Source organism: Aythya ferina (genome assembly GCF_964211825.1).
Source record: "Aythya ferina genome assembly, chromosome: 3".
NCBI lineage: Eukaryota > Metazoa > Chordata > Aves > Anseriformes > Anatidae > Aythya > Aythya ferina.
This window is the reverse complement of record NC_140298.1, coordinates 48,602,454-48,619,856: the sequence shown is the minus strand read 5'-3', so window position 1 is coordinate 48,619,856 and position 17,403 is coordinate 48,602,454. Positions and strand designations below refer to the sequence as shown.

Below are 17,403 nucleotides of genomic sequence, written 5' to 3'. Positions count from 1 at the left end.
AGGTAACTAGCGATAGGACAGGAGGGAATGGCCTCAAGTTGTGCCAGGGGAGGTTCAGGTTGGCAGTGAGGAGACATTTCTGCTCAGAAGGAGCAGTCAGGCACTGGGACGGGTTGCCCAGGGAGGTGGTGGAGTCACCGTCCCTGGGGGTGCTCAGGGAGAGGCTGGACGTGGTGCTTGGGGACATGGTTTGGTGGGTGACCTTGGTGGTAGGGGGACGGTTGGACCAGGTGATCTTAAATGTCTTTTATAACTCTTATGATTCTGTGTCCTAAGTGGCACAAAGTGTGATTGGGAATGATATGAAAATGGTGGTGGTACAGAACTACAGAGCAAAAGTTGTTGATGAAAAAAAAAAAAAAAGCATTATTAAAATAATGTTATGAGAATTTTAAATAAAGGGAGTATTTTAAGTTGAGATTATTTAAATGATTGACATTTTGAGGGAGTGATGCCGTTGCACATCTTTGAATGGCCTCATTTTGTGCTTGATAGCACATGAAAAACTGCAGCCATAATGTAGTATACACATTCACATGAAGTGAATGCTGTAATCAGAAGCTAAATAGAAAAACAAGGATCTGTCGTTTTGGATGGGCAGTGATTACAGTTGTGTGCTGTTTACTCTTTTGTTTCTTTCATTCTTTCTGACTCAGATCCTGTCCCTGTGCACAAATAACAGTAACTTTTAGTCATCAGCTCTTTTAGCTGATGGGATCCTAAACACACTTTTCTTGCCTTTTTTTTTTTTTACAACTACATCTCAGTCTGCATCAATTCAGATAAACTGGTGAGTTTCTTTTGTAGGGAAGTTGTTGGTTCCTATATCCTTCTTTGTTCTGTACATGTTCCATATGTCGTAATCTATTCTTTGTCACTGCCATGTTTAATTTCCTTTCACTCTTCCAAATGCAAACTTGCTCACATGCTTTGTTTCTTTGTCTTTACATGCACATGTGTGATGAAAAATAGGAAGCAGAAAAGAGAATTTGTGTAAGAAATTGAAGACCACAAATTTCTTACTTTAAGAAGAGAGGCAATTATGGCCACCTATGTGGTGATTTCTGTTGTGACTGTGATTGAAAAAATGGGAATGAACTCAGTACTCTGAAAGTAGTTGTTTTGTAGTAGGTGTAATTTTAGTTGTCTTTTTTTAATACCTTAAAAATTGCTGCTTCTCACATGCTGCCATGTGTTTGTGGATGCAGCTAGTGTTGGGTCCCTTAATAAAGGTATAAAATTAAGTTCTATATTTGAAATGACATTCCATAGGATACTAGCAGGAGATGAGTATGTGCATCATTATACTGTCTATTGCATCTCTCTACTTCATTGTATTTCAGATTGATTTAAAAAGGGATAGGTTTCTACTTTCTCCTTTTGATCAGTTGCCTTTTTTTTTTTTTTTTTTTTTCAGTGAGCTCTTTAAGATCACAGGGAGCCTGTGGTGTGCTCCCTCTTGCCAGTCAATTGTTGCTTAGTCATAAAGCCTACCTACCTCATGCGGTGTTAATGGTCCTTGTAACCCAATGTCTCTTAGTACAGCTGAACTTGCTTTACTAATTAAGTTAAGCCTATATTATAAAACTGCAAGAAAATTACTAGTAGGAACTCATACAGTTATACCATTGATTTTAATATTTATTGCAGAATTCTCAGATGCATTTGAGTCTGTGTCATCTCTTTATTTAATAACATAAACATATTTTGAAGCAATTGGTAGATGATTGTGCCTGGGCTTTGTTAGGATCGATGAATATACAAGTATTAGGGCACTTTGGATGTCTAATAATGAATTACAATGTTTTTAACTTACTTTTTTTTTAGTCTCTTTTGGTGGGGAGGGAAAGTGAAGATGAATACTGAAGGAGAATAATAAGTTTAAAAATATAAACTTAAGTGGTTTAGAAGACCTGGCAACTAGATTGTAAGTTCAGAATGGAATGGGGTTTTCATTTATTTTACATGGTCTTCAAAATTTTTTTGCCATCAAAGTACTAAGTCGATCCTTTTCTAATCTACCTCAGCGTTGGTGAGGTTGGGGTATGTCTGTGTTTTTCATCTCTGCTAACCACTTTCATCTTTCTCCTTTCTTGCAGATGCAGAGCATGCATTCTTGCTGCTTGTCTTTCTTAGCTTTTAGGGCCATTGTCTCCTCACTGCAGTGCCAGCTGTGGTGTGGAATGCAATTTAATACGCTCGGCAGTACTCTTAGTCTTAGATGGGTGCTGGCTTAGGCTGGTGCTAGCTAATGTCTGTAGTTAGTAACCAGTGAGGGTTTGGTACTGCTGTCTGACACAGCAGCATTTGAGTAGATGTAAATGTAATATGTAAAATCAGTTTCAATGAATTCTATAGCAGATCTCTTAGTAGCTTTCTGTTTCCAGGAGCAAAGCTGTTTCTGAGTTACTTTTTTATGTTGTCTGCTGTTGTACTTGATAGCTATTCAAAGAAAGATGCATAAATAGCTGAAATAAAATTAGTGTAAGGGGGATTAATAAACTCTGTATTTGTAAGAAGCAGCTAAAAATGTTGAATTATGGTTTGATCCTGGATATATGGATATGACACTATAAAGTTTCTCAGTGCTACCTTGTATTGTAAGACAAATGGAGAACTTGCAACATTTTAAAACGAAAATATTTGAAGATGTATGTATGCAAAATGCTTAAAAAATAACTTACTGATCACATCTTCTGCAGGTGCTCTTGTAGACCTATCATAGCATTGAAAATTCCAAGATTATAAGCAAATCAGATGGTTTCTGAATGAAATACTAATAAACAAATAGACTGTTAAGTTGCTCATGAGTATCTTGCATATAGAAACAAATTATCCCCAGAATTATGGTTGCTTCTGGTTTTGGCTGGTTGATCTGAGATGCAGCCAGCTCTACTCCCTCATGCCTGACTATTGGGTTATTTAATAGCATCTTCTATATTGAAAGCAGAGCTCCAGATTACTTCAGCTGCAAATACTTGGTGTATTCACAACTGAGACCTGAAGCTGAGCAGCTCTTTTCAGTGAATGCCTTTTTGAAAAGCTTGAGTTAAGCTGCATTCTTCACAAAATTTAGCTAGAGTCAGGAATAGAATTCAGTTTTCTAGAATGGCAGTCATTTGCCTTAACCATGAAATTCTCTTCCCCTTCTGCAAGTCTCTGCTTTTTCTGTGCCAGGCTTTTAGTTTTTATAGCAATGCAAGTGGTGATTTTAAAGTACAAGTAACTGCCCTGTTTACTATGCACCACTCCAATTACTTCTCTTCTTTAGGCTTTCAGTGAGAACCAGGATCTTTATGCTTTCCTATTCCATAGCTTGGTGTTTTTTCTTTCTTCCTTATATCCTTCAGAAGAGATTTTCTTCTTCAGAGTTAAGTGCTATTATGCATCTTGTGGCCTACCCCAATCCTGCGGGGGGTATGGTACAACTCTGGTGAGGATTAAATTGTACTTTTTTAGATATGGAGAGTGGAAGGGGGCAATGTGGCAGGTCACCCCAATATTAATTTGCTCATTAACAGCTGAAAACAGGGTTTGTAATGGCTTTTTAAGATTGTAAGGTTAAGGTTGGACAGTTTTCTTTACCCAGCTACTTTTCTGAGCTAATCCTTCTGAGGAAAACGTCTACTGAATTCTATTTCCAAGCAACAGGTTAGTTGAATATATATTAACTCTTAGGGATATGTGATTAAAATGTGAATAAAAAATATCCATTCACGTATGCCATAGGAGATTGCCAGACTTAGGCAAGCTCTGGTCTTCAAGCAGAAACTTTCCAGGAACTTAAATAGCGTCTCTGCAGCATTCTGGGCTTTGTTCATGCCCTGGACTAGAAAGCTGAGACATATTTTTGTGCTCTTAACTGTTGGGTGTAGGCAATGTAGAGTAAGAAACTATCAAAATAACTTGTAGAGGGCATCTGAGCCGGAACTGTGAAGAATGAGAGCACGTTTAGGGAATGTGGAGAACAGGATGGAGAGCTGCTCATCGCCAGCAGGAGGAGTTTGAATGGGGTGAGGTGTGGCAGAAGTAGCTGGGTAGACAGGGCAGGAGTTGGTGGGGATTGGAAAGATGGGTGCAGAGTAGAAAGTGGAGGGGAAGATGACTGAAGAAAAGCAGATCAGATTAGGAGTAGTGTAGTGTGTATTTAAATTTCTGGTTTTGGTGGTCCCTTGTTTTTGTCCATAATGATGCCATACTGGTGGGGTAGTAAACCCTACCAGTTATGCTATTATAATGGCTTAAGGATAAGGAAAGAAGGGTAAAATATATGGTATCTCAGAAGAAGTCTGTAATGATATTGTGTTCAACTTTATTTAGCTTTGATGCCTCCTGCTTTTATTTTAGACCTTAAGAAGTGGTAGCATGCCAAAGACTTGTCTGGATTTCCCAGTTACCCGTTGGGCTAATAAAAGTTACTGTCTTCACCAGCAAACCTTATCCTGAGTTTGATCCTTTGGCAGAATGCCTGATTTATTTAGGGTTTTTCCCTTAAACTAGGAACGTGTTCTTAAATGTGGAATTAGCTGGTGGATCTCTGTAAGGCTCTGAACAGAGATGTTAGAAAATGTCAGAATTTGTTTTGCCTGGATGTGTGTTGCATGAGGTTTCCTGCTCTTAGCTGAAGGATCATTCTCTGCTAACTGGTGAGAACCCCTTCTCCAACCTCAGCCCCTGGCAGCATGAGCTTCCAGGTGTGCCATGCTTGGAAATGGAGAGGGTGTGCTTTTCTGAGACTCGTTTGCCCTACCTGGCCTAGCCTCTAATGTTAGCCAGAGAGGAACCTAAAAGCTTTTTTCAGCAGGGACTGCTTTCTAATTTTCTAAATTTGAATTGCAGGCTAAATTAGGAAGATTAAATAATTCATAAAATGGAATTCTAAATTGCACATAGATAGAGACATTTTTTTTTCTTATTATTTTCACCACTTGTCTTTTCTGCCCTTAAGTCTAGCTGCAGGATCTGGGGACCCATGCTCTTAGTCATCAGTTGTGTGGGATGCTTTTCTTTCAGTATATCTGCTTTGGAGGACTGATGGTCCAGATCTGTGTTTTCACTGTTTTATAGTAAGCAGGTGTTCTCCTCCTTTTCTAATGAAGCTGTGCAAACTTAGATTTCTATACATATGTGTACTTCTTCTCCTTCTGAACAGATCTAGAGTTTGAAGAAGCTCAAATGATTGACATCTATTGCTGCTGTTACCAAAAGGAGGTCTGATCACTATCACTGTGGTATGACTTAAATCCTTGAGGTGTTTTCTCTTTTCAGGTCCCCGTCAGAGTCTGAATATTTCTGTCTCTGCACTCTTCAGTTAGCATGTTCTGTGTAAATGGCTGTACCATTCATTCGTATTTCCTGAGTTGTTACTGTACTTTGAAGACTTTTGTAACATTCTAGAAATTATTCATCATAAGAGTACCTAAGCTACTGAAGGGTTTGTTATTAGCTTTTTCTGAAGATCACAGGTATACAGTATTGTCTGGTGTATGTGATATATTTGGAGGAAAGTGTTTTGTCCACATACCTCTACATTTGCTTTTGTTTCAGACAGCTCTGCAACCTTAATACAATTCCTTTGTCTGCATACATTTTGATAGTCTTTGAGCTGTGTTATCACATCAATTCTTTTCCAGAGAACTGCTGGCTTAACTGAACAGAGATTGAGTGGAATTTTGAAATGAAGAAAACTGGACTGTACCTTCTTGTGTGGCAGATACTGGAACATATGTAGCAAATGAAACAAGAATGGAGGGTGATCTGATAATTAAAGCAGTGAAGTGCATCATAGGATAACAGCACTCTGCCATGAGAAGTTTTGTGATGCTAGACCAGTAACACAAATGATGTTTGTGTTGATGAAATGATCACTTAATGTGTGATTATTATTATTTTTATTTTTTTTTTCCCAGAAGCAGCTAGAGTTCCAGTGATGTTGCTTGCAAAAGTGTTGGGAATTTGAGGTGCAATTGAGCACAAAAGTGCTCAATGTTCTGTAATGTTGAGCAATAGCTCTTTCCATTTTTGGTACCCAGAAATGTGGTGGCTTCACTGATTTTCCTCTGTCATGCTTTTCCATCCGTAGAAAGGAAATAATATTATTCTTCCACTGAATAGGACTGTTTTGCAAACAATCTTATTGCTATTACTGATATTAATTGATATGATAGTTAGGAGCACAGTAGTGAAGATCGTAAGGAAGTTCTTACTTCTAGAGTGGGGAATGAGTCATGTGCAGCACATAATCCTTAGAATCACACAGTGAACAGTGAAAAGAAGACAGAGTATTCAGCCATCATTCTGTAGGTCTTTTCTGTCCCTGAATAAGTAGGGGCCTTGGGGGAGTGAGGGGAGTGTGGAGTGTGACCAGCTTGTTTTGTTCCAGCTGCTGATCCCTGGACTGCAGCTAGTCTGCATATAGATGCTTCTCTCGTCATCTTTAAGAGAAAGAGAACAACTCTTTAATACTTCCAATACTTACCAAGTAGTTCTTTCTGGCAAAGCCCAGATTGAAATACGTTTGTTCGTGCTGTAGAAAAGTAGTAAGGGCTGCTGCTGCTGCGGAGAGACAAGGAAGAGAAGAGAAGGTACTTGCACAATTAGACAGAAAAGGGCTGCTGTTTTGTGGTAAGGGAGAAGGCAAATTATTATGTCTGGGGAGAATGGGGAAGTAGGCTTCTGGAGGTAGTATATTAGGACTACAGAGGGGTTCCCAGAACTAAGAAAATTCCCCAAGACCTGATCATTCAAGCCAGATTTCAAAATGCATGAGTGATTAAGTTTTTATGAGATTGCATGTACAATTGAGTATTTTTAATTCTGGTTGACTTTAGAAATCTTAATAATTTTCTAATGCATTTTGGGTTTTTATCTAGGAGCTTGTTTGACAACTGTATAGAAAATGAACTTGGAAAACATTCTCTTCCTTTTAATCATACTCAGTTCTCTGCAGATGACATACTCAGTATAATGAAAATTCTCTGAGGTCCTTTCTGTATCAGAGTTAAAGCAAGAGGAGAAAAAAAAAACCTTTGGTATTAGTATTGATTCTGCTATACTAGTGGTAATTGCTAAGACTTAATTGTACTTGCATGTTTTGTTTTATTGGTACTAAGATATGTAATATTCTCACCCTGAGAAATGTGATTGGGAACTGATTGAATTATGATTTTTCTTGTTGGTGTAGTCAGATTCTTTCTCTTTTTTTGTTTTCTTTTACAGAAAAGATGAGTGTACCAGCTCAGGCTGTGCATAAAGACAATGGGAAACCCATTGAGAACGTGGAGGAGCACAGCTATAAGCAAGGGAAAAAAATCCGAGACACCCTAAGGACAACAGAACGAGATCATAAGAAAAATGTGCAGTGCTCATTTATGTTAGACTCAGTTGGTGGGTCTCTGCCAAAAAAAACAATTCCAGATGTTGATCTCAATAAGCCTTACCTCAGCCTTGGCTGTAGCAATGCTAAGCTTCCAGTCTCTGTGCCCATGCCAATAGCCAGAACTGCACGCCAGACTTCTAGGACTGATTGCCCAGCAGACCGCTTAAAATTCTTTGAAACCCTGCGGCTTTTGTTAAAACTTACCTCAGTCTCAAAGAAAAAGGACAGGGAGCAAAGAGGACAGGAAAGCACCTCTTCTGTCTGGCTAAACCGATCCAATGAACTGATCTGGCTGGAGCTGCAAGCTTGGCATGCTGGCCGGAGCATTAATGACCAAGACCTCTATCTCTATGCAGCCCGTCAAGCTATCCCCGACATAATCAATGAAATCCTCACGTTCAAAGTGAACTATGGAAGCTTCTCCTGTGTAAAAAACGGAGCCAGTCTCAATGGTACTTCAGGAGAAGGAGTTTGCAAAACAACACATGGAACTAGTGCTTTGGGTTACTCGAGTTACCACGAACACCTCCATCGCCAGCGGGTCTCGTTTGAGCAAGTAAAGCGGATAATGGAGCTGCTAGAGTATATAGAAGCACTTTATCCATCTCTGCAGGCTCTTCAAAAGGACTACGAAAAATATGCTGCAAAGGACTTCCAAGACAGAGTGCAGGCACTCTGTCTATGGTTAAACATTACAAAAGACTTAAATCAAAAACTAAGGATTATGGGAACTGTTTTGGGCATCAAAAATCTTTCTGACATTGGCTGGCCAGTGTTTGAAATTCCTTCTCCTCGACCATCTAAGGACAATGATCCAGAGGATGAAGAAGTTGATAGGGAAACAGACGTAAAGGAATCCTCAGGAACATGCACAGAGGAGAGTGATGGTGAAGAACAAATCTCTGAGGAGAACGTTGAGGAGCTTAGACAAGCCATCAAGAACAATTTTACTAATAAGCCAAATTTTGACTTTCAGGACCATTTTTCAAGGAAGCTTGATAGGCTTGAATCTGAGGATGACTCTGCCTCTTGGGTTATTCCAGAATGCAGTGCTGAGGCAGGCTGCAGCAAACACTGTTTGACCTCTATTTACAGGCCATTTGTAGATAAAGCACTGAAGCAAATGGGGTTGAGGAAGCTAATTTTAAGACTGCACAAGCTAATGCATGGTTCATTGCAAAGGGCTCGTATGGCGTTGGTAAGGAGTGATTGCCAGCTGGAGGTAGGTTGGTACTGGTGTGAATGGGTAACAGGAGTACCCCCACCTGCAGTATTGTTTCTAACTGAAGCTGGAGGAATTGGGATCTTATGAAAGTATTTATTGCTTTGCTGTTTTTGGAAGATAAATGTATATTATGATTAAGACCCCTGTTCTACTTCAACAGAAGTGAATCTGTCATTTGATCTGAATTAGAATGTCTGCAGCACAACCTAGTTCTGTATTTGTAATTTAAATTACATTTTATGATAACATCTTGGCTCATTAAATGTTCTAACATCTAAAGCCTCAAGTCAGAAAAATTGCAATGGAAAATAAGTCACAAACGATTATTACAAGAAAAAAATAACTATGGAAGTGTGGAAGTGACACTTTTTCCTTTTCTTGTCTTCAAGACTGGAAGTCTCTCTGCAAGACATCCTTTATCATAACATCATAATTGTTTTGGTTCTTTTTCCTCTCCTATATGCATGAAATTCTGTGGTGCTATGTTATGCTTGAGTCCAGATCGGATAAGTAAACGGACTCTTAACCTTGAAATCTACAAAAGAAAGTCATGTTAGCATGCTGCTTTCTTCAACTACTTCTTAATTAATTTATTTTTTTCATTGGGTGATTCTATAATCTTAATAAAGAATAATTGTTAATTAATAAAATTATGAAATAAGCAGTAAATGCTGACATTTCATATGGTAATTTGTGTTCACTAGCTCTTTCAAGGCAGAATATTGTTTCTTAACTTAAACTGTTATCTAACTTCTGGGCAATTTTATGTTAGGAGGAGCTAGTAGTTAGGATTATTTGTCCTCCCTGATGAACTGTGTGGGGCCTAACTGTGGATTCTGGATAAAGGATTTCTTAGCTAATGTGCCCGTTGTAATATGGATACTGTATGTGGTCTGAGGCACATGGCTGTGTGACTGTCACATTTGCAAAGAAACAAGAATGCCTTTCTCCCCTGGAGGTTAAGTAAGGATAACTAAGTTTATCTTTATAAAGTAATTTGATTTTTGAAATTTGTTTTTATGTGTACTGTTGCTAATGTAGAGATTACTGTAAAAAAAAAAAAAAAAAAAAAGCTATTCAATTTTTATTCTCCAATTGGTTTCAACTCTGGAAATGTTTTAAGCAGTTTTGTATTTAAAAATTTTGTGTATTACTAAGAAGTCACTAAGAAGTCCATAAGCAAAACCTGCAGGTATCTTTTGCAGTAACCAAAACAGAACCCATATATACTTAGGTGGGACGTTTATCTTAATATACAGGCAGAAATACCTTTAAAAAAAGAAAGGCAATAAAGTATAATTTGGGGAGATTAAAAATGCCTTTGAATGTATTTTCAAAATTACTAAATACCTGAAATGTCGACTTGGTGAGGGTTCTTACTAAGTTAATGAAACTAGAGTTTTTACTGAAGATTCACAGAAACCATATGGTAATTTAGCAGTGGTTGTCTTGTGAAAGATGTATGGATAACCTTTTCTCTCTCCTCTATTCTTGTGAATTCTTCAAGTGTTCATTTTCAGTAACTATTCCATTTTCTTTGGAGTATTGTCCTCCTTTAAGGAAGGGTATATGACTGAAGGTGAATGTTACACAATCATAAACTTCTTTCCTGTGCCAAAATTAAATGAAGGCTGTCAAAGAGAAAATACTGCTTGTCAGAAGTGTGGTACCTACTGTAACAGAAGATGTTACCATACTAGAATAGAAGAGAGTTTTGACAGTTTTGAATTGGCTGGTCTTTGTAACTGACAGTACCTTGAAAGAAATTAGCAATGTAATGCTAATTTCATCATAAATGTATGTAAATGCTTATACAGATGAGTGTTTGTAGAGTTCTTTTTTAAAGTACAAGTTTCATTCATCATAGTTGCGCTCTGAGATTTTAACAAGGCTTAGGCACTATAGTGTTTTATGTAAAAGTCATATGATTTGATTCTCAGAGAAAATAGCTATTGTTTTCTATTGTTTACAAAATTAAATAAGTTATTTGATTAGAGTATTACTTAAACCCATTGCATCCTGTTTGTTGTTTATTCAACTGGCTGCACTTTAACATTTTATTCAGGATCTTAATAAATGTGGTGTTTTTTGTTTTTTTTTTTTTTAAAGTGTTTTGTAGACACTGGAGAGTATTTCACATTGGGCCTGCAGAAGATTACAATTAGTCAAGTTGAACAATAGATGATTAAGTATCTAAAACTAAGCCCTAAAGTAACGTGCTGATGTCTGAATTTTGTTGCGTTATGTTTATTCATAGACTAGTTCTTTAATATTTTTATGACTAGATTTTCCAACACCATGCTTGCATCACAGTGAGGGTTGTATGTCTCAGATATTTTGTTGTACTGTAGAACATTTTCATGACCTATTATTAATGAAAGTCTTTTTGTGTAAAAGGTTTTAGCATGGACAGTATTCTTCAGAAAATAAAGTTCTTTAAAAGAGATCTAGTAAAAAGAAGACCTGAATGTGCATCTTAAGAATTTCTTACACTTCAGATCAACTAGTGATTAAACTTCAGCTAAACTAGGTGTAGAGGAAATCCCCACTGATGCACGTTCGCCATCTCTGTATAATGAGATAGCGATTTTATAAACCATTTGCAAATCTGCAGCTCATAGCATTTTGTGCTAACGTTAGACAGTATTAGATGTGCTATCCCATCCCACATGCCAGTTGACAAACTCCAAAATATTAAAACATAAAAACACTAAAAAACAGACTTCTCAATAGCTGTAATTTTGTGTGGCTCTTCTGAGGAAGCAGGGATTGTAAAAGACTTTAGGTATAAATGTCAAAAATGTTTGTGTAGGTGTAAAGAAATAAATGTGTTTTTTTTTTTTTATAATTATTATTATTATTTTCTATTAGAAAAGGAGCTTAAAAGTGGCTTAAAAATTTAACTTAAAGGTTTCACTATACCATTTGATCTGATTTCTTATCCTATCTCCTGTGTAGTGCTGTTATTTAAATTTGACTGAAGAAAACCTAGAAAATACTAGTTACGTCTAATATATGAATGAAAGATATTCAAGTCTCATAGTTAGCAGCTATGAAATAAAACAATCTTAAACAAATCTTATATTATCTATGGTTTGTTAAGAACTGCACACATACTGAGGTACAAATTTTCTTGCTAGTTTAAACCACACAAAGCCTCCATGTACATCTTTTCTTAGAACATTGTGACAAGACTTACAGTTCAGATATCTGGGATGTACAGTTCAAATATTTTCAATTACTTTCTCTAATTAGAAAAGTCATTTCATTTAAATGTAGATTTCATATAAATTAAAGTAAGTTTAGTAATTGAAAAAAGCAACCTAATCTTCTTAATCTTCCTTTTGTAATTTCAGTTTCTTACATCTACCAAAGTTCAGAAGAAAATATTTCAAAAGTTTTGTTCAGTTTAGCTAGTGATGCTTTCATGAACATTGCATTACTTTACAATGTGAAGCTTTATATAAAGTTAGAAAGCTTAAAGCTTTTGATGCGCTGTGTACTCGAAAAAGAACAAGATTACTCATCTGACATAGCCAAGTGCAAACTTCTTTCTTCAGTCATAGTCATAGGTGTAAGGCCATAATTATTATTGTGAAAATTTCAAGTATGGTATCTTATAATAACCTGAATATATATATATATGTATTCCTATATTATGTTAGAGATAACTTAATTATAACCTCAAATAGCAGTTTCTTCTTGTATAGTGAAGGAATCTTTGAGCTTTAATAGATGATTTAATTATTAATTAATTATTATTAAAGCAGAACCATAAAGTAAGAAAATGTGTTCACTCCTAAGGGACCATAATTGTTTTCCTCAGCCTGGTGATCCTCAAATCAATCAATCAATCAATCAATCAATAAATAGCTTTAAAACAATAAAACTAATCAAAAACCCACCACCAAAAAAAATTAAACGAATTGAAACTTCTATGGTTGACTTACCAGTTAATTAATAGGTAGCTGTAATAAAATCTTAACTTTTAAAAATAGGCTTTTGTATATGCTACTTTAAACAGACTTTAAATCTTAAAGAATTTGGGGATCCTTTTCATGACACCTATTTCTTGTTACAGTTTTCAGAATTTCCAGATCCCATGTTGTGTTCAGATTATGTGCAGTTATTAAATTCCCCACCTTGCTGTGAGCAAAAATGCAGCACTGTGTCATGGGAAGAGCTGAAATCCATGGATTTACCATCTTTTGAACCTGCATTCTTGGTCCTTTGCCGAGTCCTGCTTAATGTTATCCACGAGTGTCTGAAGCTCAGGTTGGAACAAAGACCTGCTGGGGAACCATCTCTTTTGAGTATTAAACAGGTTTGCTTCAAATGTTTTGTTTTTTCTTATTATTTTTTCTATTTGAAATTACTTTGTCTCTTTCATTACAGTAAGGTCACCTGTTTAAAGAGGATTTGCTTAAGAACTGTCAATGCATAAATACGGATTTTTTTTTTTTAATAAATTGTCTGTATTTCATATAGAGTTGTGGTTTTTGCATAGTAAACAACTGGTTATGTGTACCTCTCTGATTTAGACTTCCAGGAATCAAAACTGGTGATTAAAGAATTATCAGCCAGCGAAGGTAAATAGTGTTTGTTCCATTTGCATTATAAGCTATATAACCTTGTTCAGCACATTTACCTCTATATGGCTTTCCTAGGCAGAGTAACCAGTTTTAAGAAGACAGAATTAAAGGTCTGAATATTTGTTTTACATTTGAGTTGAACTTTTTCCTTTGTGAATGTGAGACCTCTGCCAGTATGCAATGCGCACATAGTGTAAGTTGACTAAGGAGAAAAACAAAATGAAAAACAATCTTGTTTCCCAACATATTTTTGTATACAAATATCAGATCTTATAAGGGTAGTTACCAAGATTGTCAGTCCTGTCACAGGTTGAGAATTTTCTGTGAGGACTTTTTTCTGATAGTTACCTGTTACAAGGAGGGCTGTTCGGCCAGTATTAGTATATCTTGGCCTAGACTTTGAAAAATGGTATTGATCTAAAATCATCTCCCTGGCAAGTATAATTGGCTTCATCAGGTGGTCGTTCAGAGTAAACTTTTAAAACAAGCTATCTGGCTGAGTATGATTTCACATTCCAGTTATCCAGTCCTCCAAAATCAATTGTTATAGTACCTTATGGTCCTAACCAAATAAGTTTCTGGTAACTCTTTTAGTGAGGGACTTACAATTTTAGTCTTAAGGGTCAAGTTTATTGTTTTGTATACTGTGTTGTAAGGTGCAATATCCTTTTTTTCTTTTTTTCTTTTTTTTTTTTTTTTCCTAGAGACGGAGGATGTTTTTTTGCCCGTATTTCTTGTATTACATTTACGGACTTTGAATTGTCCAAAAATGATGATTTCTTCCTGGAAAACAATGTATTTTTTACAAACTGTTGTGATGGTTTATAGTGTCTCACTAATTACATTGAAAAAATGAATTGAACTCAGCAAATGCTTCCTCTCCCACGCAGTATTTCTGAACGGGCAAAGGAGCTTTAGAGCATATTTCACAAATAGATCTATTTGTTTCCTGAAGAATATAGTCTTGAGCAGGCTCAAAACGGAGTCTAGGGGGCTGTTTTGTTCTGCAGGTTCACGGAATATTACAGAGTTACAGAAGCCAGGCTTGGAGATACTCTGGTCTATTACAGTGGAAGCTGAGTACCACTTTAGGTTATGCAGCTAATACAGAACAAGGAAAACATCACGGATTATATGCTTCCAGCAGTATACTTTTTCTCTTGCCCTTTATCACTGACTTCCCTTTTCTGAACCATCTTGTCTTTCACTGTCAGCAATAGCTGTTGTGATCCTGCTTGGTCTGTGTTTTTGAGAGAGCTGTCGTCTTTGACAGTTTGCCATTACATGATGGCAACATAGTTCTTCATCATTTCAAGTTGGTTCTCACCAGTTCTGAATTTGTGCTGGCAAGTGGAGGGGTCTGTGCGTGTGCATGTGCATATGCTTTATTTCTGTTAGGTGGTTAAATTAGACACTTTCTGTCACTTAAAACCTGCATCAAGTTCCTTACAGCACCATGATCTTCTGTAAAATATCTATCAGATCTGTCTTTTTTTAACACTGGTTTGCATATTCTGAAGGTTTGCATCATCCCATAGATGATGCTGCCATGTCACAAAAGATCCTTCCTTATAAAAGTCAGTGGAGAAATTGGGTCAATGCACAGAAGCTTTTTAGTTCCAGATTGTAGGATACTGTGCTAGAAAAATGGAATTTACATAATTTCTTCTTCTTCAAGACCCATTAAGTTTGTAAGTAGAAGCACTGTAGCGTACTGTAAGTATGACAGATAACTAATTTATAGGTCAGGTAAATATTTAGAAAAAAAATGTATTATAAACTTGCTCACTTTAAACTACAGTACTCTGGAGGCTCTGTGACCTACCCCCATCTGCTCTGCAGAAAAGAAATTACTCTACAAACTCCCTAAAGAAAAGTGACTCGTCAAAGAAGCCAACAACAGCTCTAATATTTTCAGCTTAAGTGAGGTGCACATTCTGTAGTGTGCTCCTTACAGATCATATTTTTGACTTGTGAGTTGTCTTGTGAGTTTCTGTTCCAAAAGTTGACACTTAAAAGTAGCTTTATAGGGTTTTGTTTGTTTGCTTGTAAATCCCATATTCTCTTGTTCAATAACACTACACCTTAGTGTATGACAATGTTATTTAAACAAAAAAACTCTTTTTCGTGATGTTTTAACAATATTTTATTTCTGAATAGACAAATTACACTCTTTGCAGGGTTTAGAAGACTTTGCCAGTATCTGTAAAGTATACAATACTAAAGTGTTGTGGACAGATAATACTACTAAGTCCTGTCTCTATGAATAATGAGTAGTTAGATACCAATTTTAAATTCTTTGAAAAAAATTATGTTTTCCTTAGTAGATCCAAGCGCAAAATTAAACAGTAAATGAGCATTGTGTACATTGTATGTGATTGAGTGGAGAGCGAAGAATACATTTTTATTTTTATGTATATGACACACTAGGGATATAAATGTCTAATTTTTAGATTTCCACATTACAATAAATTATTTTCCTCCTTTTTTTCCCATTAACTATTGACAAATCTTAGACCAGAGCTTAAAGAGTCTAGAGTTAAAGAGTTTAGAGTAACAACCTTTGCTTCCCCTGCCTGCTGGGGATGCAGTGTAATTTATTTTGGCCTATAAAAGATCCCAAAGAACTCTAGGCATATCAATAATGCTGTCATGATGTTTTGCTTTTTCATACATTGAGATACTGATATTTTCTTTTGCCAGGACAGCCATTACAAAAGTTTAAAAATCAGGTTAACCAACCAACAACTAACTCCATTCCCCCTGACCACCCAAATGAAACTCTCTCTTCCCTCTCTTGATCTCAGACTCTTGATTTACTGAAGTCAGTGCTGAGAATATGCCAGGGGGTGTCAGACTGATGATTATTTCAGAAGAATACACACTTAGCACTGGGAGGGCTTCTGAAAAAGGCATTTGTTAGTGTGGGTTTGAAATCTGTTGTGTTGTGTCTTCCTCTGTTTGTGGTTGTGCCTGTTGCTTGAAAAAGCTGTAAGCTTTCAGGTAGGGTTGACAGCTGTTTGGCCAACAGCAAACACTTCTATTGATGAAAAGATCTGTTGCCTGATTTTAGCCTTTTCCAGCGAAACAGCAAAAGAAATGCCAAATGTTTTTCAGATACAGGTTTTAGAGTTGTGGACACCGGACCAATGGATTGAAAATGAAATTCCTGTAGTAAAATATTTCTCATAAGCCTTGAAGTGTCTGTCAAATACACACTGTGTGTTATTCCTGACTTGCTTCTGTTTTAAGTTGGATTTTGTGGTTGTGAGGCCACTTGCCCCACTTCTGAACTGTTAAAATGTCCAACAAGTTGCCTGTTGTGGCCCCATTTGTTGAACAAAATCTGAAATGTCTGCCCCCATCTCTGTGCCACTGGTATGTGCAATTAGGTAATCCTGGAAAACTAATACAGATCTCTCCTGGAGATGTACAGAGTGACTGTATTGATTTCTAAAATCTTTTAGAAATTACTTAGTGATAAACTAAGACAAAAGTGTCTGACAGATTAAACTTTCACATCCCAGGGACAATTTAAGAGTAGTGTCCTGACTGATGGCAGTTTCCGGATTTTTCTCTTGCAGCTAGTGAGAGAGTGTAAAGAGGTTCTGAAGGGTGGCCTGCTAATGAAGCAATATTACCAGTTTATGTTACGTGAGGTGTTAGATGACTTGCAAACGATTGATTGCAACATTGATGCTTTCGAAGAGGACCTGCATAAAATGTTAATGGTAAGCTTCAAAAAAGAGAAGGCATTTTTAGTTCTGTAAGTGTGTTGGTCACAATAGTGCTTGTAGAAACCTATTGTTCCTGGTGGATGTAAGGCTTGCTATTTTTTTGTTGCTGTTGTGCTACATTAACATACTGTTACTCTTTTAATGGACTTGGAATATAATAGCCATTGTCATTTTAAACAAGTTACCATTACAAAGACAATACTAATTTTTTGTTTACAGGCCTGTGGAACAGTAGATCTGTAAACAGCACGTTTTTACAATAAAATGCTTCACAGATAGACCTGTAAATTGCATATTAAATATTTAAGTGCTTAATAACCTTTTTGTAGTGAATAAAAAAATGCAATTTAGTAGCGAATAAAAAAGCGATGTTTGAATAACATTGTGTTTTAATACTTTGGTATTGCATTCATCCATGAAAAGTGCCTTATTTTTAATGAGTATTCATTATTGCAATAAGCTAAACACAAA

The 17,403-nt window shown here is 36.5% G+C and overlaps 1 protein-coding gene across 6 annotated transcripts in view; it reads left to right on the top strand.

Moving 5' to 3' along the window:
- MAP3K4 (mitogen-activated protein kinase kinase kinase 4) overlaps nucleotides 1-17,403 on the top strand; it is a 92,233-nt gene that overhangs the window by 39,237 nt on the left and 35,593 nt on the right. For all 6 annotated transcript variants that reach the window (XR_014691538.1, XM_084514700.1, XM_084514699.1 and 3 more), the window contains exons 3-5: nucleotides 7,219-8,600; nucleotides 12,685-12,927; nucleotides 16,780-16,926. Coding sequence is in view for 5 of the 6 variants with exons in the window: in XM_084514700.1 (XP_084370826.1) it covers nucleotides 7,219-8,600; nucleotides 12,685-12,927; nucleotides 16,780-16,926 (1,772 nt within the window). In the remaining variant the exon portion in view is untranslated. The remainder of the gene's footprint in view (nucleotides 1-7,218; nucleotides 8,601-12,684; nucleotides 12,928-16,779; nucleotides 16,927-17,403) is intronic.